Source organism: Rhinolophus ferrumequinum, chromosome 21 (assembly GCF_004115265.2).
Source record: "Rhinolophus ferrumequinum isolate MPI-CBG mRhiFer1 chromosome 21, mRhiFer1_v1.p, whole genome shotgun sequence".
NCBI lineage: Eukaryota > Metazoa > Chordata > Mammalia > Chiroptera > Rhinolophidae > Rhinolophus > Rhinolophus ferrumequinum.
This window is the reverse complement of record NC_046304.1, coordinates 54,705,902-54,729,049: the sequence shown is the minus strand read 5'-3', so window position 1 is coordinate 54,729,049 and position 23,148 is coordinate 54,705,902. Positions and strand designations below refer to the sequence as shown.

General features: G+C 61.0%; 3 protein-coding genes across 9 annotated transcripts; all 3 read left to right on the top strand.

The window, feature by feature from the left end:
* Nucleotides 1–942: 942 nt before the first annotated feature.
* On the top strand, nucleotides 943–7,852 carry NOTUM (notum, palmitoleoyl-protein carboxylesterase). Its single transcript, XM_033089121.1, has 11 exons — nucleotides 943–1,546; nucleotides 2,679–2,731; nucleotides 2,813–2,908; nucleotides 3,384–3,444; nucleotides 3,570–3,628; nucleotides 4,020–4,122; nucleotides 4,800–4,991; nucleotides 5,127–5,227; nucleotides 5,851–5,998; nucleotides 6,893–6,940; nucleotides 7,194–7,852. The coding sequence occupies exons 1-11, from the start codon at nucleotides 1,227–1,229 to the stop codon at nucleotides 7,498–7,500; spliced, it is 1,488 nt and encodes a 495-aa protein (XP_032945012.1). The 5' UTR covers nucleotides 943–1,226; the 3' UTR covers nucleotides 7,501–7,852.
* Nucleotides 7,853–13,240: 5,388 nt separating this feature from the next.
* MYADML2 (myeloid associated differentiation marker like 2) lies at nucleotides 13,241–15,522 on the top strand. Its single transcript, XM_033089233.1, has one exon. The coding sequence runs from the start codon at nucleotides 13,437–13,439 to the stop codon at nucleotides 14,358–14,360; it is 924 nt and encodes a 307-aa protein (XP_032945124.1). The 5' UTR covers nucleotides 13,241–13,436; the 3' UTR covers nucleotides 14,361–15,522.
* Nucleotides 15,523–17,817: 2,295 nt separating this feature from the next.
* PYCR1 (pyrroline-5-carboxylate reductase 1) lies at nucleotides 17,818–22,319 on the top strand. Of its 7 annotated transcripts, none has more exons than XM_033088966.1 (8): nucleotides 17,818–17,926; nucleotides 18,296–18,434; nucleotides 18,648–18,718; nucleotides 19,372–19,548; nucleotides 19,715–19,936; nucleotides 20,116–20,208; nucleotides 20,384–20,547; nucleotides 21,450–22,319. In XM_033088966.1, the coding sequence occupies exons 2-8, from the start codon at nucleotides 18,368–18,370 to the stop codon at nucleotides 21,613–21,615; spliced, it is 960 nt and encodes a 319-aa protein (XP_032944857.1). In that variant the 5' UTR covers nucleotides 17,818–17,926; nucleotides 18,296–18,367; the 3' UTR covers nucleotides 21,616–22,319. The 7 variants fall into 7 exon arrangements, with proteins under 7 accessions (XP_032944857.1, XP_032944856.1, XP_032944859.1 ...); XM_033088965.1 differs by having other exon boundaries at nucleotides 19,369–19,548; XM_033088967.1 differs by having other exon boundaries at nucleotides 17,833–17,902; nucleotides 19,369–19,548.
* The last annotated feature ends 829 nt before the right edge of the window (nucleotides 22,320–23,148 follow it).

The following is a 23,148-nucleotide window of genomic DNA, read 5'->3' as shown; positions in this document are numbered from 1 at the left end:
CGAGTGGCAAGCTGCAGCTAGAAGATCCACGGAGGATCCAGGGAGGATCCTGGACCCCACCCGAGGCCCACCGACCTCGGTAGGTGACAGTGCCCCCTCTGGCCCCACGGCCTCCGAAGGCCTCCCAGAAGCTGTCCACCCAGGCGCCGGACAGGGCAACTCCCGCATGGAGCCATGCAGGGGCGCCCAGCCCCTCCATCGCCTGGGTGTCCGCGCCTTGCGCCACACCTGTCCGCTCCTCCGGGAGGCCCCGGGCGCCGCTGCTGCCGGCCCCTCGGCGCGGAGCCCTATGTCCGCCGTCGCTTTGATCCCGGGGGCCCTGCTGGATAAAAGTCCCGGGCGGCTAGGCGCCAGCGTCAGAGGGGGAGGCAGCCAAGCCGGGCGCACCAGCGGGGTGGCGCAGGGCGAGCGACGCCAGGGAGCCGGGGCGCGAGGCCGCGGTGAGCGGGGGTTTTCGGGGCTGCTGGGGTGGAGGGTGCGGACCGAATCGCCCGCCAGCTGCTCTGGGCTGGGCAGCGGGAGTGAGGGGTACCCCGGCGGCTCAGGTGAGCGCTCCCACCCTGCGCCCCCAGCCCGTCGGGCCCCGGCCACCGTGCGGTGGGCGGAGTGCCGCTGGAACGGAAAAGCCCCGCTCCTGCCCCGCCGCCCCGGGGGCGGGGGCAGCGGCGCCGGGCTGGCCGCGGAGAATGGAGCCGCCCGGGCCGCGGGCCGCTCTGCCCCCCCACGGAGCCGGGCCGGGAGCGCCTCCGGCGGCCGCGGCGGGGTAGTCCAGGCCCCTCCGTCAGGCTTGCGGTTTGGGAAGAAAAGGCGATGCCTCCGCCAAGAAAAGAGCGAGCGCGGCCCCCTCCCCCTGCGCCGAGCCCGGGCGGCGGCGGCACATCTGACGCGCGGGCACCCGGGCCGCGGCGGCCCCGCAAACTACGCCCAGGCTCGGCCCCCGCCGCTCATTGGCGCGGGCCGGAGCCAGAGCACCCAGACCCTGCGCTGCACTCGGCCGGCCGCAAGCGCGGAGCCCGAGCTGTCCAGGCCACGGCGCCGGGCCACGAGAGCCTCGACGCCGACCGCCCACGCCTCCTCGGCCGGGCCCAGAGCGGGGAGCAGGGCGAGCGAGCAGGCGCGGCCGGCGCCCCGCCGCTCAGACGCCCCCGGCCCGGCGCCCCCACCGCTGCTGCCGGCTCACGGCCACCCGCTCTCCGCAGGTGGCCGCGGGCGCGAGCGGCGCGGCCATGGCCCGAGGGGTGCGCGTGCTGCTGCTGCTGGGCCTGCTGCATTGGGCCGGGGGCGGCGAGGGGAGGAAGACCTGGCGGCGCCGTGGCCAGCAGCCGCCCCCGCAGCGGGCCGAGGCGGCGCCCGCGGCCGGACAGCCGGTGGAGAGCTTCCCGCTGGACTTCACGGCCGTGGAGGGCAACATGGACAGCTTCATGGCGCAGGTCAAGAGCCTGGCGCAGTCCCTGTACCCCTGCTCCGCGCAGCAGCTCAACGAGGACCTTCGCCTGCACCTCCTGCTCAACACGTCAGTGACTTGTAACGACGGCAGCCCCGCCGGGTAAGGCCGCACCCGCCTGCCCCGACAGACCTGCACACCCCTGCTAGTGGCCCCCGCCGGGCTCCTGGCCTCCTCGAAGCCAGCGACCCTCGTACATGCCGCCTTCCTGTCCTCTCTCCAATACACGGAGTCTCTGAACTGTACCCTCCCTACTGGCCATGGCAGGTCTCCTCCCCAGGGGAGAGAGGGCTCCCGTCGGGCTCTCGGAGGTGCTGGCTCTGGGAGAGCCTGGCTCCGTGACTCGAAGCGCGGGGGGCTGGGGCAGTGCTTCAAGCACTGGTCCCCGGCCAGCCCGGGCACTGACCCCTTGGCCACCCGTTGCCCAGCCCGCTACTCGGTCATTTGGTCCCTGGGCAGTCCGCGAGTGGCCCTGGCTCCAGAAGGAAGAGGCGACACAGCGGGCAGGGAGAGTCCTGCGGTACCCTCAGCCCCACCCCAGCTCAACTCAGGGTCTGCTCCCTGCTGCAGGGACTGTCAGGGATGCTGGCCAACGGAGGGCCAGAGAGGGGGCGCAGGTGGGACAGAAAGACCCGGGGTGCAGCATTCACCCTCTCCAGCCCTGAAATTGATAAAGGAAGGATGCGAGGCTGAGGCTTGGGAAGGGGTCCGGGGAGCCCACACTCTCAGCGAATCCACATCCCAGGAATCGGGATGTTCGGTCGGGCCTCGGTAGGACGGCTGCGACCCCGCCTCGGTGGCGCCCGCGCCCCCTCACACCCGCTGGGTCAGTCCCAGTGTCCCCGCCCCATGCACACTCCTCTAGCGAGAGCGCTTTGCATCCTCCAAGAGCCACTGCACGTCCCAGGAGGATCCTGAGCCCCGACAAAGACACCCCCCCACTCCCCCACCCCCGCCCAGCCGCCGGCGCCGAGGTTACAGCTGGTCCCGCGCGGGGCGGGCCGTGGGGATTTTCCACGGACCACACAGCCCCTCGCGGCCCTTCCCAACCCTGAGAGCGCCACCTCCCGGGACCGGCCGCCGCTGGCCCGCCAGCGCGTTCTGCTGGGGCCTGGCCGCCGGCGCCCCCGTGCGGCCGCCGCGCGCCCGGCGACAGGTGGAATGACCCTTTCTTCCCCGGACCTGGGCCCTGCAGCCCCAGCTGACCGCCCCCTTCAACCGCCTTCCTTTGCAGCTACTACCTGAAGGAATCCAAGGGCAGTCGGCGGTGGCTACTCTTTCTGGAAGGTGCGTCTCAGGGGCTGAGGTGGTGGGGTGGGTGGGGGTCCCCTGGGCACGCGGGCCCTGAAGTGGTGTCTGTGCCCGCAGGCGGCTGGTACTGCTTCAACCGGGAGAACTGCGACTCCCGGTACGACACCATGCGGCGCCTCATGAGCTCCAGGGACTGGCCACGAACCCGCACAGGTCAGCAGGGCGCAGACCCGCCCAGGAGGCCCCATCTGTGGGGCAAGGGGCGGGCCTCCTGGGGCTCACAATTTGAGGTCCTGGAAGAAGCTCCCTCTCCCTCCCTAGAACCCCAGAGAGGCCCCACCCCATCTATGTTCACGCCCCCTTCTCTGAACTTCCTAAGATTAGGGAGCACAACCTCTCCACCCTTCACTTCTTTTTCCCCAGGTAACTTTGCAGGGCTTAGGAGAGGCTCAGGACGCCAGTCATCCCTAGGTTAAAGCAGCAGGTGGACAGTGAGGGTGGTCAAAGGCCACGTCCAGGTGTCACAGCCTGACTGGGCATCCTGACCATAGTGACTCTGTCCATTCCCACTTCCCCAGCCAGCTTGGTTCCTGCGGCACCACCCCTACATCCCAGACTTTCCAGTAGTCCCCATCCCCGCATACGCCCCCATCAGAAGGACCCACTGCCTCTGTCCTCCCCACCACAGGCACGGGGATCCTGTCCTCCCAGCCAGAGGAAAACCCCCACTGGTGGAACGCCAACATGGTGTAAGAGGGAGCAAGCGGGTCCTTCCCCGGGGTCTGTCCTCGGGTGTCCTTCCCAGGGAGGGGGTCCTCCTGGGGCCGTGGGCAGTGGAGGACCACGGCAGTCTCACAGTGTTCCTGTGTCACAGCTTCATTCCCTACTGCTCCAGTGACGTCTGGAGTGGGGCTTCATCCAAGTCTGACAAGAGTGAGTCCCCTGCCGTCCCCTCTGCCCCTTCTAAGACAGGGCAGGGAGGACTGGGCTTCTGGGGGAACACAGACTTTCAGCCCTGTACTCCTTCCAACCCCGAACAGCCAGTGTGTCCCAGGGTGCCTGCCCCAGCGGCCACTGCCTGCTTGTCTGTGGCTGGCCTAGCCCCTGGGAGGTCGTCACGCCTGGCTCTTCCTTGGGGAGGGGCTCCCAGCATGGCCTTGCGCTTCCACAGGACCCACCTCCCTCACTCTACTCAGCCCCTGGCCCCAGCCCTAGGCAGACCCTCCAGACCCCAGCTAGAACCCTTCCTCCTTCCAACCTGGCAGTCGGAGACCTTGCTGTCTGTCCAGGCTCCCTCTTGAAGCCACCCCCCTTCTCTGAGCAGATGAATATGCCTTCATGGGCGCCCTCATCATCCAGGAGGTGGTGCGAGAGCTCTTGGGCAAAGGGCTGAGCGGGGCCAAGGTGCTGCTGCTGGCAGGGAGCAGGTAGGCCAGCAGGGGCCTGGGGGGAGAGTAGGGAGGGGCTGAGGGGGGTGCGGAGTCAGGAGGGGTAGGAGTCAGGTGGGGAGTGTGGAGGGGTGGAGGGGGGAATATGGAAAGGAGGGAGAGCCGGCTGAGCCTGGGCACACCCAGGGGCTCCAGCCTGGCAGGCCTGGGCGTGCGGACGGACGGACGCTGTAGCTAGAAGCTGTCCAGAGGACGCTCCTGGGCTCCACAGCTGTGCATGTGAGGGAAGCGGGACTGCAGTGCCCCAGTTAGCCATGGGTCCCACTTACCCTAGGGTCCCAGTAGACAGGGATCACACTTGTTGGTCACCATCCCAGCAGGCATGCAGGAGACCCTTGGGACATTGGTGGAATGGACGAAGGAGCCCGAAGCCACATAGTTCATCTTCATTTTCAGATAAGGAAACTGAGGCAGAGAGTGACAGAGAAGGGAAAGCGGGACAGGTGGCCTGCCACTTAGCTCTTGGTCAGGGCCTGGAGCTCTGTGTCCAGGACCCCGAAAGGCCCATGGGTGTTGCATGTAAACGAGGGATGTGTTGGCAGTTCAGGACATACCAGGACCCTGTCTCTCCATGGGACATGGGCTTGGGGCCAAGCAGGCTCAGTGGGTTGAGTGTCCCTCCCTGTGGCCTGGCCTCATGTCCCATCTTGGTGCAGCGCTGGGGGCACGGGCGTGCTCCTGAACGTGGACCGTGTGGCCGAGCGGCTGGAGGAGTTGGGCTACCCGGCCATCCAGGTGCGCGGCCTGGCTGACTCAGGCTGGTTCCTGGACAACAAGCAATACCTGCGCACGGACTGCCTGGACACTGTCACCTGTGCACCCACGGAGGCCATCCGCCGTGGCATCAGGTGCCCTGGGAGGGAGGGCCTGACCCTGACACCCAGCTCCCACGCAGAGGACCTGGGGCGGGGTGGCGGCTGTGGTGCGAGAGCCTGGGCTTGGGGACCCAAGGCGGCCTTACTAACCGGCAGCGTGTGTCCCAGGTACTGGAACGGCATGGTCCCCGAACGCTGTCGGCGCCAGTTCAAGGAGGGTGAAGAGTGGAACTGCTTCTTTGGCTACAAAGTCTACCCCACCCTGCGCTGTGAGTGGGGCAGCAGAGCACACGGGTGGGGACCTGAGGTGGGGGACCATCCAGGCTTCCTGCACCTCCTGAAAATCCACCTTGGATTTCCTTGGAAAATCCACCCCCAGAGGCCGGGCCCAGACCCCTGCCCCGCATGGGAGCAGGGCCATAAAGCCATCCCCGTCTGCCTGGGACTGTCCCTGTCTTACCACTGAGACCACTGGGTCTCAGGCAGACCAGGACGGGGTCACCTTGCCCACTACCACAGTGAGGAATATGCTATGGAGCTGACACCAGGCTGTTTCTGTGCGGGGCCTTGGCTGTCCCCGCTCCAGCCCCACATGCTGGGCAGAGGCCATGTCCCATGCAAAGGGACATCATCACCAAATCTCGGTGAACGTGAGTCCCTGGGAGCCAGGCCAAGGTGATGGGGGGTGGGGTGGGGTAATAAGGTATTTCCTTAAGGAAGGGCAGCTGTTAAGGCACAAACTGGGGGGCGGGTGGAGGTTGGCTGCTGGCACCAGCGGGGAAAGGCCAGCTGCCTGTGAGCCTGCAGGGAGCTAGCCCAGACCTTGGGGACCCTGAGCCTGGGTTGGGGGACAGAGTACGGAAGCAAGGCACAGCTGAGCCGTGCCCCCTAGGCCCGGTGTTCGTGGTGCAGTGGCTGTTTGACGAGGCCCAGCTGACTGTGGACAACGTGCACCTCACGGGCCAGCCGCTGCAGGAGGGCCAGTGGCTGTACATCCAGAACCTGGGCCGGGAGCTGCGGGACACTCTCAAGGACGTGTCGTGAGTGTGCGGGGGCCCCGTCAGCCCCCTTCAACATGCAGTAAACCACTTCCCTTAAAAACATAGAGGCTCAAAGATAGCACAACAGGAAGCAGCCAAGTTGCCCTCAGTGGGGCATGAATATAGAGTGGTCCACCCAGGCAGTGGGACATTACCCGGCACTGAAAGGAAAAGCGTGAAAAGACAGGGAGGAACCTTAGGTGCGTGTGACTGAGTGAAAGCAGCCCAGCTGAGAAAGCTGCGTACCATGTGATTTCAACCCTATGACGTTCCAGCACGGACACAACTAAGGAGACAGTAAAAGGATCGGGGGTTGTCGGGCTGGGGAGGGAGGGATGAATGCAGGAGGTACACTTTCAGAGCAGTGAAAATACCCTCCATGACGCTGTAGTGGGGGGTACGTGTCACTCTCCGTTTGTCCAAACCCATAGGATGTACAACACAGAGAATGACCCTAATGTCAGCTACGGACCCTGGGGGATGACGTGTCAGTGTAGGTTCATGTGCCATCTGGTGGGGGTGTTGGCAGTGGGGGGAGGGGATGGGAACTCTCTGTACCTCCCCTCAATTTTGCTGTGAACCTAAAACTGCTCTAAGAATAAAGTCTATTTTTCTAAACTTGGTAAATACTCGCCTGTCCGGGACAGCCCGTCACCACTGTCTGGCCAGCCCTGCCTGGAAGAGGTAGACTGCAGGCAGGTTATAGAAGCAGGAGAGGACGAGGGTGAGCAGGGAGCGTGCAGGCTGGTGGGGACAGGCCTGCGCCTGACAGCGAAAGGAAGGAGGTGGGAGCCAGGCAGGGGCAGGCTCCCGGGTGCTGGGCTGGGGCTGCCTCCCCTGTGGGCGTCCAGGGGGGATGGGGCTGCTCACAGACCGTCTGCCTCCTCCCCACAGGGCCAGCTTCGCCCCCGCCTGCCTCTCCCACGAGATCATCATCCGAAGGTCAGTGTCCCCATGCCTGGGGACAGCTCGTGTTTGTGCCTCTCGCTCTAACGTGCACAGCACCCCCACTTGTCCTCACCCTCCCTCCTCGCCAGGTGCTGTGGGAAGGGTTTCCTTCCAGGGCTTTCGAAACCACTCAGATGGCCAGCTGTGTGGCAGGGATTCAGACTCAGCTGCACCTGCAGCAGCAGCAATGTTGTCACTGCTTTGGCCACATCCTGAGTGACCCCCCCCCCCGGGTTTCTGTCTGTAGCCACTGGACAGATGTCCAGGTGAAGGGGACCTCGCTGCCCCGGGCGCTTCACTGCTGGGACAGAAGCCTCCACGACAGCCACAAGGCCAGCAAAGCCCCTCTGAAGGGCTGCCCAGTCCACCTGGTGGACAGCTGCCCCTGGCCGCACTGCAACCCGTCCTGCCCCACCATCCGAGACCGGTTCACGGGGCAGGAGATGAACGTGGCCCAGTTCCTCATGCACATGGGCTTCGATGTGCAGACCATGGCGCAGCAGCAGGGCCTGGAGCCCAGTAAACTGCTGGGCATGCTGAGCAGCGGGAGCTAGGGGGTCCCCTGAGGCCACCCAGGCCCTCCCAGGACAGACAGGGCCCCGGCCATCCCCCCCGCCCCCCCCTGCCCGCCGCAGCCTTCACTGCCCCTCTCCCACTGCGTTCAGGAGGCCCAGCCGGAAGGGTGGACCTGCCGTTTGCCCCAGGGGTGGTCTCAGGGCCGCTGTCCCCCCACTCGCCTCCCCCGCCTCCAGCCCAGGGTGGGGAGCCAGAAGCACTGGATTCCTCAGCCCCTCAGCCCCAGCCTCTCCTGTCCTTTTGTATTATTTTATAAAGTGACTTTTTTATTACTTTAATTTTTTAAAAAAGGAAAATAAGCAAGAAATATATGATGAATGATATTGTTTTGTAACATATTTTTTTTAAATAATGAAAAAAAAGACAACAAAAGAGCCTCCCCCTCCAGATGTGTTTATTTGGACGGGCAGTCGCCCACTTTGCACCCCTCCCCCAACCCCACTGTAGCAGGGAGACTGGGCCACCATCGGGGCCCGCTGACCTTCAACCCCTTCCTGGACAAACTGACCTCCGACCCCTTCCTGGACATGCAGATCCTGTCCCAGGCCCACACCCCACTTCGTGTTCCATTCTAGGCCCTTCCTGAGGAGCTGAGCTTCTGCCCACCCACCCAGCCAACACTCTGTGGCAAGGCCCTCAAGGCGGACAACAGCTCCACGTCTCCTTGTTTTGTTACTGAGGTGACATTCCCATGACGCACACGGCGCCGTTTGACAATGCACGACTCTGCATTTGCACCCTCACCATATGTGTCACCACCAGCAGCCTTCAGTCAAAACTTTATCACCCCAAAAAAACACTCTGTTCTCAGCTAACATTTTCTTAAAAGTTTGCACTGTGTGTATTTTTGCTAGGTCACATGGGCACACTGTTCACGGTCTGAAAGATGCAAAGTCCAGCCCAGCCCCTGGCTCTGCATCCAAGAATGAAGGTGTCACAATCTTCCCGTGGGTGGTCCCAAAGGACCCAGACCCCCAGAAAACACGTACACACACGCACATGCACCGCTCTCCCTTCACACACAACGACAGCGCACCACACACGCTGTGGTCACTTCACACGGTGCCTTGGGGCCTACGAGAGCTGTGCTGGCACAACGTGGCGGGTCAGCCGTGGCTTTTGTGCTTCACTCTCTCATCTGGCACAAAGCAGGTGGCATGGACAAGCCGTGTCGACATCACTGCACGTGGGCCAATGTACCATATCTGTGGGAGAAGCCCCAGAGCTAGGGTTGCTGGAGGCTGCCGGCTGTGCCTTGCTTCCAGTAGCCATGGCCGGGGCTTCCTGAGCGCACCCTGCAGTGAACACGGTGTGGTACTAGCTCATCCATTCCCCCAGCTGCCCTGCAGGTGGCTTTGGTTTTAAACTCCTCTGCCCCCTTTAGTGGGGAGTCTGGGAACTCTCTGTGAGACCCACAGAGACTCTGTGATGGTCGTAAGGGACAGAGGGAGGACCCGTGCCAGGTCAGCTGGGCTTGGCTCCCAGCCTCCCACCACAGACATCAGAGCGCTTGCAGCCCTGTTCCCAGAGCTGCGACAATTGCGGGGATCTCGCACCCTCACCCTCCAATAAGACCCAGGGGTGTGTCTCGCGGTCTGATCAGCTCAGCCAACACATCAGGGCAGCCTGGGACCAAGAGGGACAGAACAGAACCCAAGGGTACTGGTGTCAGCTGGGCAGCGGCAGCCCTGCCAGGCCCTCCCTAGGGGCCTGGGCCCCATCCCACCCCACCTGGGCCCACTCATCACCAATGTCGCTTCCCTAGGTGGAGCTAAGTGGCCCATCTGTGGTCTCTATGGTCTCCTGGGGGCACCCATGGAACCCCAGTGGGCAAGGGAGACGGTGAGGTCAGGGATGGGGTGGCCAAAGGCTAGAGATGAACGGAGGGGTGCCTGGGGGTGGCTGCCAGCTTAGGGGAGCAGCCTACTCCCCGGGCCTCGCAGAAGGGCCATGGACAGAGCTCCCCATGGGAGCGGCGGCTGGGACCACCTAAAAGGGTTCTGCCTGTCACCTACCCGGAGGACTTTGCTCTGAGGGAGGGGCCCGCCACACCAGGGTCAGAGCTGGGCGGAAGACTGGGAGGCGCAGCCTGGAGACAAACTCTTTGTGCGGAGAAGGGAGGCAGTGGTGAATCAGCACAATTACAGAGGATGACACAGACGTTTTGCTCCGTCTGAGGTGGGCTGAAAGGGCTCAGAGGGCGTCTGTGTGTGTCTTGGGCGTTGCCAGTTCACTGAACATGACACTTGTGGGTTAGGCCCAATGGGATTTCAGCAAATGAATAAACTCTTTCTGTCCACAGTCCTGATAAAGGAGGAGGCACCGCCACCACAGCCTTAGCTCTCAGTCCACATGGTGCTTCACTGCAGGGACCAGTGACAAAGTGAGTCCAGGACGTACAAGGACCCTGGGTGTCACCAATTCTGCAGTGCTCAGCCCAGTGACCAAGGTCACAGCAGCACTCACGAGTCACGTTGAGAGCACGGACTCTGACGTCACATGATAAGAAGGGCACTTTGCCTCCGTGGTCTTCCTCCCTCAAGCGCCCAAGGCCAGACTAACCGTGAGAGACACGTCAGACAAATCCCAGCAGAGGGACAGTCTCCAGAAGCCCCCCAGCACTCTCAGAACTGCCAAGGTCACCCAGAACAAGGGGCTTCTGAGAGACATCCCAGCCCAGGGGAGCCTGCGGAGACGTGAGGACTAAATGTCATGTGGGATCCTGGAGCAGAAAAGGGACGATAGGTTAAAAACTAGGGAAATAAAGTGTGCACTTCAGTTAATAACAATATATCAATAATGACATATCAGCATTGGCTCATGAATTGTAACAAACATCCCTGAACCTGTAAGATGTTCATGGAGAGGCAGACGGGGGTGTGGGGTGTGTGGGGACTGCTCCATTTCTTTGCACATCTAAAACTGTCCTAAAAAAATAAAGTCTTCTGAAAATTTTTGTAAACGCGAGTTTTTTAATTCATCCGAGAATATAAATCTAACTATTTTTTTAAAAATTGTAGTAAGATACACCTCATTTATTTTTTTTTCATATGTTGCCCTTCATTTATTTTTAAATGTATTCTTTTTCCTAGTTCAGAAAGTATTCACTATTCCTTTTAGAAAATTTGGAAAGCCCAAAGCAACAGCAAAAAGCACCTGCTGCCCCACACCTGGGAGGTGATCACGGGGACCACTCAGGCCCGCACCCGTCTTCCCGTGGTTCCAGAGGCCTATGTGTCCATGCACTACCTTTGATCTCAGACCAGGGACGGCCTGTGCCTCACAGCCTGGCCACAACCCGTCTCGTTCCCTGGCCCCTGGCCGCATCCCCCCCCACGCATTCACAGCGCAACGAAAGTCAGCCTCATTGCACGGTGTGCCCTGTCCCTACTGTTGAGCTCTATGTGGTCAGTTAATTCACTTAAAATCGTGTTGCCATTTTTGCAGTGTGAGAAACTGTCGCTCCAGAATCTCTGTGTTTTTGTAATTGTGACAAGGGAGCAAACAAACTTTTATAGGAGAAGGCCACCAAAGGGCTCCTGCCTCACTTACCACACCTGCCACAGGGCACCTGGGAGGCTGCCTCCTACTTGCACAGGTGTACTGGCTAACCCTGAGCACTGGGGACACCCCAAAGTGCTGGCGGTGCCAAGGCCAAGTCTCCCCAAAATGCCCAAGGCTTCAGGCACTAGGAGTTGAACCCCTTTGGTTGGGGGCGTGGAGGTAACAGACGCAGAGGACAAGGGTACTGTGAGGGTGGTGCCCCAGGGACCGTTTGTGCGGTTGGGGAATGTGGCTGCGTTCACTGTTAAGGTTCTCTGAGCTCTGACCTTCAGCTGAAGCATGGCATGTCTGCTTGAGATAAACCGTCTGCTCCGACCAGAGCTATCCTTCCAGCTCCCATGGTCCCGAGGCAGCTGCTACGGACACCTGGAGGGCTGGCACAGAGGACCCTTCCCCAGGCCAGAGCCTGCCTCCTGCATGTGACAGTTACCTGGCGGTCCCCCAGGGAGTGGGCAGGCCCCCCATGGAAGGTCCACTTTGCGAGGCCTTGCTGCCCACTCATCGTGTCCAGACACTGTCCCCGAGGATGGAAGACCTGAAAACCAACGGGAATCCTGACTTTATGATTATGTTCACTGCTCTGGAAACATGTTAGGTCAGACGGCCGGTACGACTCTGCTTTTCAAGGAGGGGTGTTTGTGTTCATGGAAAACACTGCCCACAGAAGCTAGGACCCCAGGAGGACGTCCACCAGGGACGTCCCCAGATGGTCAGGCTGCTCGTGCTCTGGACATACCCACCTCACGATTCTCCCAGGGGACACACCGAGGAGTCCCCATATCTCCCATGGGGGTTTCCTCCCAAGATCATTTTAGCCAGAATCTAACCATGAGGAAACAGTCAGACAACACACACTGAAAGACAATCTAGAAAGCCACTGTCCTGGACGCTCCAAAAAGTCGATGTTATAAAATACCAACAAAAGTAGACTCTATTCTAGCATAAAGGAAAGCGGGAGACATGACAGCCGAGTGCAATGCATAATCCTACTCAGATCCTGGTGCAAAACTTTGAAAAGCTATGAAGTGTGTTTGGGGGCTGGGTGGGGAAGACTGAATAAGGACCGGTTTATTAAATTATTAAATTTATTAAATTATTAAATTTCCCAAGTGTCATCATCACGGTCAGGTTCTGCGGGAGGTATCCGTGGAAGATGCTAGGGGCCAGCTCTCCTACCGGTAGCTGCAGAATTAACATTCTTATTAATTATCAATGAGGGGGGCCAGATCACAGACAGAAAAGTATTAGTAATTCTTGAGTCTAGGTGAAAGATAAACGAATGCTCATAGGGCTATTTCACAACTCTTCTGAGGACTGGGACTGTTTCTAAATGAAAAGTGAGAGGAAATACATCTAATTACACACACACATGCACACGTGAGATGGCCATTGATAGCGTCCGAATCCAGGCAATAGTAACCCAGGCAAGTTTTCCCTCTGTTTCCCCGTACTGCTTGGGCCTAACCTTGTGCTGCTTGTACACTCAGAAAGAAAGGTTTTCATTTGCAGAAACAGTTCATACGTTATAAATATTTTAGCCTGAGTTTATTCTAGGTGTTTACATGTCTAGGAGGGACCAATAAAGAGCTCCATAATGAACCCCCCAAAACGTAACTAAAACCACACCCCCATGGTCAGGTTGGGGGCTGTGAGAAGAATGGGGGCACCTTTGCAAGTGGGGCACAGGGTCTCCACGCTCCACTTCTCTTTCCCACCATCTCCCAGGCATCAGAGCTGAGCATGGGCCCCAGGGACAATGACAACAGGGTCCTGAAACCATCCAAGCTCTGAACCAGTACATCTTCTGGAACGACTGAAGGGAACGCACCCCCCACCCTGCCCCTTCCATGACCCCTGACCCTCTTCCCTTAACCCCCTGCTGTTCTCACCTCCCTGCACCCCTCCCTCAGCTCAGCTGGCCCTGGAGGCTGCCTGAGCTGGTCCTCTCTGCTCTCCTCTCCGTCCCTCCCCACTCCTCCCCTGCCGTAGTGGAGCCGACTAACTGACAGACACAGGTGCAGTGGAGGCAGGGGGATGCCAGCAGCCAAGGGGTTAATGGTTTTGGCAGGGGCTTGGCATGGGACGCAGGGGTCAAGTGTCCCCCCACAATGGGGACAGGCTGGCAGGCTGCTATTCTGGGGCTCTGATCACGGCCACCTATTTATAGCACTGGGGTGGCCTTGGCCCTCCCCACACAAGCAGCAGAGAGGCTGCCTACTGCAATGTCACTGCCACTGCAGGCTGCCGGCACCTGCCACCGCAGCCCAGCCGAAGGAGACAGAGGGGCTGCAGTCTGACAGGAACCCCAGGACCACCAGGCACCGTATAAGGCAAGGACGTGGCCGGTCAGATGGGCAGCACCATGGAGCCCCCCGGGGGCGGGTACTTGTACCTGGGCGCTGTGACGTCCCCGGTGGGCACAGCCCGAATGCTGCAGCTGGCCTTCGGCTGCACCACCCTCAGCCTGGTGGCACATCGGGGCGGCTTCGCGGACATCCAGGGCACCTTCTGCATGGCCGCCTGGGGCTTCTGCTTTGCCCTCTCAGGCTTGGTGGTGGCCTGTGACTTCACCCGGCTCCATGGATGCCTGCGCCTCTCCTGGGGCAACTTCACGGCAGCCTTTGCCATGCTGGCCACGCTGCTGTCGGCCACGGCCGCCGTCATCTACCCGCTGTACTTCACCCGGCTGCAGTGCCCACCCGAGCCCGCGGGCTGTGTGGCCAGGGACTTCCGCCTGGCCGCCAGCGTCTTCGCCGGGCTCCTCTTTCTGGCCTATGCTGCAGAGGTGGCCCTGACCCGGGCCCGGCCAGGCCAGGTGGCCAGCTACATGGCCACGGTGTCTGGACTGCTCAAAATCGTCCAGGCCTTCGTGGCTTGCATCATCTTTGGAGCGCTGGTCCATGACAGTCGCTACGGGCGCTACGTGGCCACTCAGTGGTGCGTGGCGGTCTACAGCCTATGCTTCCTGGCCACGGTGGCCGTGGTGGCCCTGAGCGTGATGGGCCACATGGGTGGCCTGGGCTGCCCCTTCGACCGCGTGGTGGTGGTGTACACCTTCCTGGCTGTGCTCCTCTACCTCAGTGCTGCGGTCATCTGGCCCGTCTTCTGTTTCGACCCCAAGTACGGCATGCCCGGGCGGCCCCCCGATTGCTCTCGGGGCAGCTGCCCCTGGGACAGCCAGCTGGTGGTGGCCATCTTCACCTACGTCAACCTGCTCCTCTACGTTGCCGACCTTGCGTATTCCCAGAGGATCCGCTTCGTGCCCACCCCATAGCCCAGTAGGCAGCAGCCCGCTCACCTCTGTTCTCCCAGGGCACCAGGCACCATGAGAGTGACCCAGGAGGACCCAGACCCTCTGGGAAAGAGCCAGAGGAGGCAACCAGCACAGCCACTCCTGGACTTCTGGCAGTGCTGATAGCTCGGGGACAGGAGGGGTGGGGGACAGAGGGGCAGGAGACCCTGAGCAGGACATGGTAGGAGCCTCCGCCACGCAGCTCCCAGCCTTCTCTGTCTCTGTCACTCTCTCTTTCTGTCTCTCTGTCTTCCTCTCTTCTCTATCTCTATCTCTCTCTCTTTTTTTCTCTCTCTGTCTCTAGCTCTTGTTCTCTGTCTCTGCCTCTCTCCATTTCCTGGCCCTCTCTGTCTCAGTGATGGTCACTGTAACACCTGAGAAACCTTCGAAGTAGGTGCTGTTGTGACCCATTTTGCAGATGGGGACACTGAGGCTCAGATTTAGGAGGTGGTCCCGTGTGTCCATCAGTGTCTGGAGCCCACATTCAGGCTAGGTAACCTACGTAGAGTTGAAAAAGGGACAATTCTCAGAGGTGTGGGAAGGGGTTGGAAAGAAGCCCAGGAAAGGGCCAGAGCTGGGCCAGTGGAGGGGTATGGGGGCCGGATCCTTCTCCAGCTTTGAGGGGGGCAGTTCCTGGAACCCTGGGCTGACAGCTATCAAAGCAGGGCTCTGCTGGGGGGGGGGGGGCTGTGCTCCCAGAAGAGAAGGAGCTGGGAAACGGAGCCCCAGCTCGCATGCCTTCGTGTAGCCACAGGTGCCGGGGTCGGAGCCAGGACTGTGGTGTGGTCACACGGGGCAGCCTCAGAGCGCTGGAGACCGCGCAGGTGGCCTGTAGTGGCCAGCAAAGAGTGCAGCACGCTGAGGAGACGCTGGGTTCCTTCCCAGACGGGCCGCCCACCATCGGCCCCCATTCAGCAGCTTCTGCAATGTCTGCTCTGGGCCCAGGTGACGCCGGCCTGGGGCAGCCACTGGGACACGGAGCCTGGGCACCGGGCGCCTCCTGCTGCACAGGCCCTGACCTCCATGCAAGTGTCCATCTGCCCGGCCACTGACCACCAGGGCCCACTTTCCAGCCAGCTTCTGTTTAAGAGCCCATGGACTGGCCAGGGCCTTGAGCAGGAAATAAATGCCAACACTGATTTGCACCCTGGCTCTGGTGAGCAGTCTCTTTCAAGGAGGCAGTGGTCAACGGCACCCCCATTCAGCATGCTGGCCAACCCCCAGCATGCTCTGAGGAGGAGAGCCTAGACCCTGCCGGGCTGAGGGAGGGGACAGCCATGAGGGAGCCTGGGTTACTCTGCGCTGAGGGACAGCCCCCAAGGAAGGGGCAGGCAGTGTCCTCTCCCTCAGTGGGGATGAGCATGGGGGAAGGTGGGTGATGCCGAGCTTGTCCTGCCCCCTCCCAGTGGTTCTCAGCACTTAGCCCCCCCACACACCCCTGTTGGGGCTTCCGGGGGAGCCTTGACGCGGTGGTAGACAGAGGCGTGCTGCACCCGGGTGGGCAGCCGAGCCCAGGCAGCTTTCAGGCCTGGCTCCAAGGGCTCCCTGTGCTGGCACTGAGCAGAGTGTGAGCCAAGCAGCCCTTGCCCGCTAGGGAGGGCACTCTGACAGGGGTCCTTTACCTCAGGGGGTGGGGGTGGCAGGCTCATCAGCAGATCCCCAAGGAGGCAGAAGCCATCGTGTCCTGGGGTGGTGTGAAGGACCCTGCTGGCTGAGGGAGGGTGGGGGTTAGGGGACACATTTCCAGGTGACAAAGGAGCATATGGGCCACACCCTTCCTAGCTCACAGGGAGGCCTGGACACCTTTTTTAGCCAAACTTCTGAAACAAGTTATGTCACCATCTTCCCAATTTCCTCACTGTCCATTGGCCTTCTATCCCCAGCGCTCCACCAACCCTAAATTTCCAAGGTCCGAAGGTGAGACAGAGGAGGGGAGGGGATCCAGGGCTCAAGATGAGCCTGGTGGAGGTCCTGGGCGGCTCACGTGGGGACGCTCCTGCTGACACTCCATCCCTGGACCAGGGGACTCTCTTGCTGGACGAGGGAGTTATTTACTGTTATTACTTAAAAACCAGTACTTTACAGAAGGGGTTCCGTTTTCTGATTACAGACATGTGAAACACAGCGGGTTTGAGCGGGGGCCACTCCCCTGAGCAGTCCCTCCCTTCGAACGTGAGGACTAATCACCAGGACAGACAGAGACAGACGCGGAAGCCTGGAACTCTGCAGTGCACAGTCACCACACAGTGGTCTGGCAGTGGTGGTGGTGGCTGTTTTGTCACAGGAAAGCCACAGCCCTGCTTCTGTACCACAAGCATCCGAGTGATTCTGAAATTGTTTACAGAATTTTACAGAAATTTAATTTACAGAATTGATGAAACAAAGAAGCTCATGCCTTCCCCAGGTGGGGATGGGTCATCCACAAAGATCACTTCTTACTTTGCCCTTGCCCCTACTGCTGACTGGGACCCCAGACTCTGCTGAACCGAAACGCAGCTTCAGCTTAGATAAGCCCCGGGCCGGTCCTCAGGGGCAAACGACTGAGGCCACGTTCTCCCGAAAACTCAGTGCCAAAACCTTCCAGGCATCCTGCAGACAAGATGTCAGGGAACATGGAGTGGGGTGGGGGCTGCTCCGTGGGAGGGGTGGGCACGGTAGGTCACTTTCCTCTGTTTACTGGATGACCGCCACCACCCCAAACGCCTATTGGGTAGGTTGACATAGCAACAGGCCCATGGCTTGAATGCCAGGCAGCTCTCTAAGGGCTCCTGGCCCAGGAGAGATGGTGGGACAGGGCCCAGGTGGACCTCCGGGAATGCTTAGACTCCCAGGTGCTTCCAGAGGCTGAGCTTCTCTCCTGTTTCCCAGCCTCTTGATACAATAAAAAAAGAGTTTCAAATGACAAAAGACAGCGTCAAAATAGTAATATTTTTTAAATGTTTCCATTTAGCAAAATGTTTTCACCCGCCCCACCCTGCGCAAGCCTGGGGGACACAGGCCTGACATATCCTTGTCTTTGTGGCCCTCGACAGGGTCCTGCGTGGGGAGCCCCTGCGCAGGGCTGCTCCTTGAGGGCCTCACTGCCCCCGCCCCCTTCCCCGGCGTCCTCAGTCCCCACGCGTGTTCTCGGGGGTCGGGGGTGCAGGTCGAGGTGGGGCGCAGGTCAAGGGACGACAGCCAGAGGTTGGGGTGCACTTATCCAGGGATCGCAGTGGAGAGTGGAGTCCCAAGCGGTGGAGTTCTGGGGCGAGGTCTTAGTAGGCGCGAATCAGGGTGCGTGGGTTGGGGGCTCTGGGGCGGGGGTCCTGGGGGCGCGGCGAGACAAGGCTGGGCCTGCGGAGGCGCGAGAGGGGCGAGAAGATGATGCAACCGCCCCTCCACACCGCCCGCGCCTTCCGATTGGACGGCTCCGGGGAGGCCGCGCCGCGGATTGGCCGGGGCGTCGGAGGCGGGACCTACGGGGCGTGGATGCCGCGTGGCTGGAGCCGCGCTGTAGGCGAGGGGAAACCTGTGCTGGTAGCTCGGTAACTGGGCGCGGGTCTGGCCAGGTGGGTGGTGCTTCGGGCCAGGGGTAGATGCGTGTCTGCAACCCGCGTCCCCCGGCTTCAGGTGAGGGGTGCTAGGACGGGAGGGGCTTGACCCTGAGGTTCAACCCAGCGGGGGCTGGTCGCCCCCCGCCCCCAGCCCATCCCTCCGACCCCTTCCGGAGGCCGGCTCGCTCCGCTCTGCCCCGTGTCTGGGGCCCTGGGGAGCAGGTCCCGGGCACCGCTATGGGTGGGAGATCGGAGCAGTTATCCGGCCCGGGGCTGTCGGGCAGGTGAGGGGAAAGTTAGACCAGCTGCGGGGGGGACGGGAGGGGGGCCCAGCTGGCGGTGGCGTGGCCAAGCCTTGCACTACCCACCTAACTTTTTGCGCAGGATCTTGCCCCATCTCCTCCCGCAGCTGTTCCTGCAGAGCCAGTGCCAGCTGTGGGCGCGCCTCTGGACACCATGAGCGTGGGCTTCATCGGGGCTGGCCAGTTGGCCTTTGCCCTGGCCAAGGGCTTCACAGCAGCAGGTAGGCCCCCTGGCCAGGAGCGGGCCCAGTGCCAGAGGGTGGGCCATTACCCTTCTGCAGTCTGGGGGATGAAGGTGGGGGTCTGTAGGAAATGGCAGCCCCAGATGTTTGGGGTCTTGCCCTGGGTGGTGGGATTTCCACTTTCCTTTCTGGGAATGTGGGAGAGGGAGGCCAGGAGGACTGGCCTTGATGGAAGAACTGTGTCCCCTGCAGGCGTCCTAGCAGCCCACAAGATAATGGCCAGCTCCCCAGACATGGACCTGGCCACGGTTTCTTCCCTCAGGGTAGGTGCAGGGTGACCCTGCAGGGGATGGTCAGTGTGTCTGGGGCAGGTTTGTGACAGCCTTGAACCTGGAGGGCCAGGAGTAGAGGCCCCAGCAGGGGGCACCATGATACAGCCCCCAACTCCAGCTAGAGGAGGGGCCCTGGGCTGGAGTATCTCACAGACCCTGCTCAGCTCTTGAGACCTGGGTGCATCTGGTGGGGAGGGGGTGCTGGTCTGGAATGGGGTGCCATGAGGGCCAGGCAGATGGGGCCACTGTGTGGGGCCAGGTGAGACACATCCATGGCTGATACAGCTTCGGTTTGCCATAGCGGAGTTAGGGCTCTAGATCCAAGGATGGAGACAGGCACCCCAGCTTGAAACTGCCAATCACACCCGGAAAGTAGAGGGTCTGAGGCTGCAGCCCAAAGTGGGTTGGGCCAAGACTGTGGCATGGATGCAGTGTCCCTTTTCTGTCTGCAGGGGGGCACATTCCAGAGCAGAATGCTTCCTTTCTAGGTGGGAATGGCGGGTGGGGGTGTCAGAGCCCCTTGCCCTGAGCCTCAGCCGGCCATGCCCACACTCCCAGCAGCCTCAGTCCTGTTCCACGTTGGGGCTCCTGGTTTGGGGGAGGGATCCTGGGGGTCCAGCCAGCCTGCGCACTCCCTACAGAAGATGGGGGTGAACCTGACACCCCACAACAAGGAGACGGTGCGGCACAGCGACGTGCTCTTCCTGGCTGTCAAGCCACACATCATCCCCTTCATCCTGGACGAGATTGGTGCTGACATCGAGGCCCGGCACATTGTGGTGTCCTGTGCGGCTGGAGTCACCATCAGCTCCATCGAGAAGGTGGGCACTGCAGGGATAGAAGTGTGCACCCTGGTCAGGAGTTCTGGCCCTCTCAGCCCTCCATCTGTGAAATGGGTGTGTTGGCCCAGTGCACAGTGAGAACTCAGGAATGGCTCAGGGCTCAGGGCCCGGGGTCCTGATGGATGACAGCCCGTTTCTTCTCCAGAAGCTGATGGCATTCCAGCCGGCCCCCAAAGTCATCCGCTGCATGACCAACACGCCGGTTGTGGTGCGGGAGGGGGCCACGGTATATGCCACCGGCACCCATGCCCAGGTGGAGGATGGCAGGCTCCTGGAGCAGCTCATGAGCAGTGTGGGCTTCTGCACGGAGGTGGAGGAGGACCTGATCGACGCCGTCACGGGGCTCAGCGGCAGCGGCCCAGCCTACGTGAGCACTGGGGATGGGTGGGCGGCACTGGCAGCCGTGGGCTGAACCTCAGGGCACATCTGCCCAGCCTTCACCCTCTTCCCTGCTCCGGACACTGCGGGCAGAGCTGCTGGACCAACCAACCGTTGCCCGGAGGAGAAGAGGCCTGGGACAGTGGCTTAGGCGCCTTCTCCCTGCAGGCCTTCACAGCTCTAGATGCCCTGGCTGATGGGGGCGTGAAGATGGGGCTTCCCAGGCGCCTGGCAGTCCGCCTCGGGGCCCAGGCTCTGCTGGTCAGTGTTTCTTCTGACCCTCTGGTGGGGGCCACTCCTTGCTAGGCGAGAGGCTGGTGCACGGGGATGGATGGGTGGAAAGTCAGTGGGTGCCGCAGTGGCTGGGGCTGGGGCAGTGCCCTGTGGAGGGGGCTGGGTGCCCCCACAGCCGTCAGCCTATCTTCTCTGGCTGCAGGGGGCTGCCAAGATGCTACTGGACTCAGAACAGCACCCAGGCCAGCTCAAGGACAATGTCTGCTCTCCTGGAGGGGCCACCATCCACGCCCTGCACGTGCTGGAGAGTGGGGGTTTCCGCTCCCTGCTCATCAACGCTGTGGAGGCCTCCTGCATCCGTACACGGTGGGTTCCTGCTGCTGCCAGCCCCCGGGCCTCCCGCCCAGTGCACCAGAGCCCTCAGCCTCACTCGTCTCCTCAGTCATCCACGCAGTGGATGTTTATCGAGCTCGGGCCTGACTGTGGGCAGGGCACAGGGAGCCCCGAGGTTCCCTGGCATATGGTTTGCAGTGCCCATCGTCCTGCCGGGAGGGGCAGCCCTCTGGGTGCTCACTCTGCTCCCCACGTGGTTTCATCACCGGTGGCCGTCAGACTGGGGTGATCATCCAAGCTGGGGAGGTGGGCCCAGGGGAACCAGAAGGAACCTCTGTGGGCCTGACAATAATACCTTTGTCCCAGCCTGGCTGGGGAGGTTAAGCAAGTTAGACAAGCAGGACGCGGTGCAGTGTGCTCCATGAGAGCAGCCAGAAAAACGAAAGAGCACAGACAGACACAGTTTGGTGTCTCAGCTCGGAGTTACTGTCCCTTATTCAGGTCTGAGGATGGACGGGCATCTTTCTCAGCCCCCGCCTGCCCTCCAGTCTAACCCCCCAGGCTTCTCCGAGTGCCACCACATGACAACAAGGCCAGAACACAGTGCTGCCCTGCTGGCCCCAACCCACAGGGGAGACAGACGAGGCACATATCCTGTGCTCAGGACAGTGAGGGCTCAGAGTCTGGGGGCCTGACACTAGATTTGGTGACTGAGCCGATTTGAATGAGGTGAGAGGGAGGCAGATAGCAGTCTAGGGGAGGGTAGCTGGCAGAGGGAACTGCAGGTGCAAGGGCCCTGAAGGGGGTGTGACAGCACTGCAGCACCCTGGGCTGGCAGGTGCCGGGAGCTGTGGGCCTTGACCCCTCTTCCCTCATGGGCACATGGGCTCAGGAAGGAGGCAGAGCCCTGGACCCAACCCTCACTGCCTCCCTAGGGAGCTGCAATCCATGGCTGACCGCGAGAAGGTCTCGCCAGCTGCCATCAAGAAGACTGTCCTGGACAAGGTGAAGCTCGACTCCCCTCCGAGGGCCCTGCTGGCTCCTTCTGGCCACGCCAAGCTGCTTCCCCGAAGCATGGCCCCGACCGGCAAGAAAGACTGAAGTGTCTCACCTGCCTGTCAGGCTGCCCGCCACCTTCTCTCTCCTGGCTCAGAGCTCCTGTGCTGGGTGTCTAGCCCCACGCCACATAGGGTGGCCCACTGCCCACGACTTTGGTCACCTGGGGTCAGCCAGCGTCATAGCCAGGGAGGGGCCACATCACTAGCCAATGGGAATCTCCACAGTCCCCTAATGCTTCCTGACCCAGAACAGGGATGGACTCTGACCTCAAACCTGCACTTCCTCTGCCCCAAACCAAATCAGGACCACCTTTCAGGAGCTCAGGAAGCGGGGTTTGGGGGCTTCACCTTTCAGCGTTAGCTGGTTTGAGGCTTGGCCTGAGCACAAAGGTCGAGGTTCCCCCTGGCCCCTGTGAAGGTCTAGCGAAAGGGGGGAGTCCCGCCCCACATCTGCTACTTCCCTAACCTCCACTCATGGTGGGGGCGGGGGGAACACCTCCTTCCTCAGTGTGGGAAGCACCAGAGGATCCCAGGCATTCTGAGTCCAATGGGAGGGACCACAGTTCTAGGCCAGCTCATCACCCCTCATCCCCATTTGACATTTGAGAAAAGGGCTCCTCAGACAGTTGGATTTCCAAGGCCACCAGCACTCTCAGGCCACTGTCCCCCATTCCTGACCTGAACCACAGACACTGTCACTTCTCTCCCTGGCCTTTTAGGTTAAATAAATTGGTTTCCAGCCCAGTGCCCTAACTTCTGACTTTGTCAGCATGTGTGGAGGGTGGCCTCCAGCTGCCACAGGGGGTCATTGCTGTTGGGTGTAATAGTAAAGGCTAAGCCAGTAGTCCCCGGGCCCCAGAGCCCTTAGTTCCAAGGTAGCTAGGCTGCCAGGGTTGGAGTCTCCCCGTGAGCAGAGGGGAGGGAGCCTCTAGAGAAGGGGATAGCTCCTCAAGCCCCAGTCGCTAGAAGTGTCTGGGAAGCTGGCACCATAGGCTGGGCTTGCTCTGCTCCCCACTGTGGGGGGAGCACCAGCCTCTGCATCCTTCACATCTCCGGGCTTAGTGGGGGCATATGTCGCCCCCACTCACCCAGGCAGAGGCAGTTGGAGCAGGAGGGCCGTAGAGAGCTAGATTAGGGTTCTCCAGAGAAACAGAACCAGTAGGACACGGAGATAGATAGTAAGTTACATATAAGAAAGATTTAGCCACAACTATGGAGGCTGGCAAGTCCAGTCTGCAGGGTGGGGCGTCAGGCTGGAGACCCAGGTAGCCGACATTCCAACTCAAAGGACAACAGGCCGAGAGAGCACCAGGCAGGTGGCGTCTAAAGGCAGGGAACTTCTCACAGCAGGGAGGCTTGGTCCTTTCGTCCCATTTGGGCCTTCAACTGGTCGGATGAGGCCCATTCACATTCCAGAAGTTAATCTGTTAACATCTACCGACTTAGATGCCGATCTCATGCCAAAACACCCTCACTGAAACAGCCAGAATAATATTTGACCAAATATCTGGTCACCGTGTCCCAGTCAATTTGACACAAAATTAACCATCGCAAGATCAGAGGAGTGACGGAGAGG

Bases quoted from the DNA above. Each gene is read 5' to 3' on its own strand.
- MYADML2 (XM_033089233.1), top strand. From the start codon at position 13,437: ATGGGCAGCACCATGGAGCCCCCCGGGGGCGGGTACTTGTACCTGGGC.
- NOTUM (XM_033089121.1), top strand. From the start codon at position 1,227: ATGGCCCGAGGGGTGCGCGTGCTGCTGCTGCTGGGCCTGCTGCATTGG. The intron at 3,629-4,019 runs GTGAGTCCCCTG...TTCTCTGAGCAG, and splicing joins TTCATCCAAGTCTGACAAGA to ATGAATATGCCTTCATGGGC. The intron at 6,941-7,193 runs GTCAGTGTCCCC...TTCTGTCTGTAG, and splicing joins CACGAGATCATCATCCGAAG to CCACTGGACAGATGTCCAGG.
- PYCR1 (XM_033088965.1), top strand. From the start codon at position 18,368: ATGAGCGTGGGCTTCATCGGGGCTGGCCAGTTGGCCTTTGCCCTGGCC. The intron at 19,549-19,714 runs GTGGGCACTGCA...TTTCTTCTCCAG, and splicing joins CCATCAGCTCCATCGAGAAG to AAGCTGATGGCATTCCAGCC. The intron at 20,548-21,449 runs GTGGGTTCCTGC...CTGCCTCCCTAG, and splicing joins GCCTCCTGCATCCGTACACG to GGAGCTGCAATCCATGGCTG.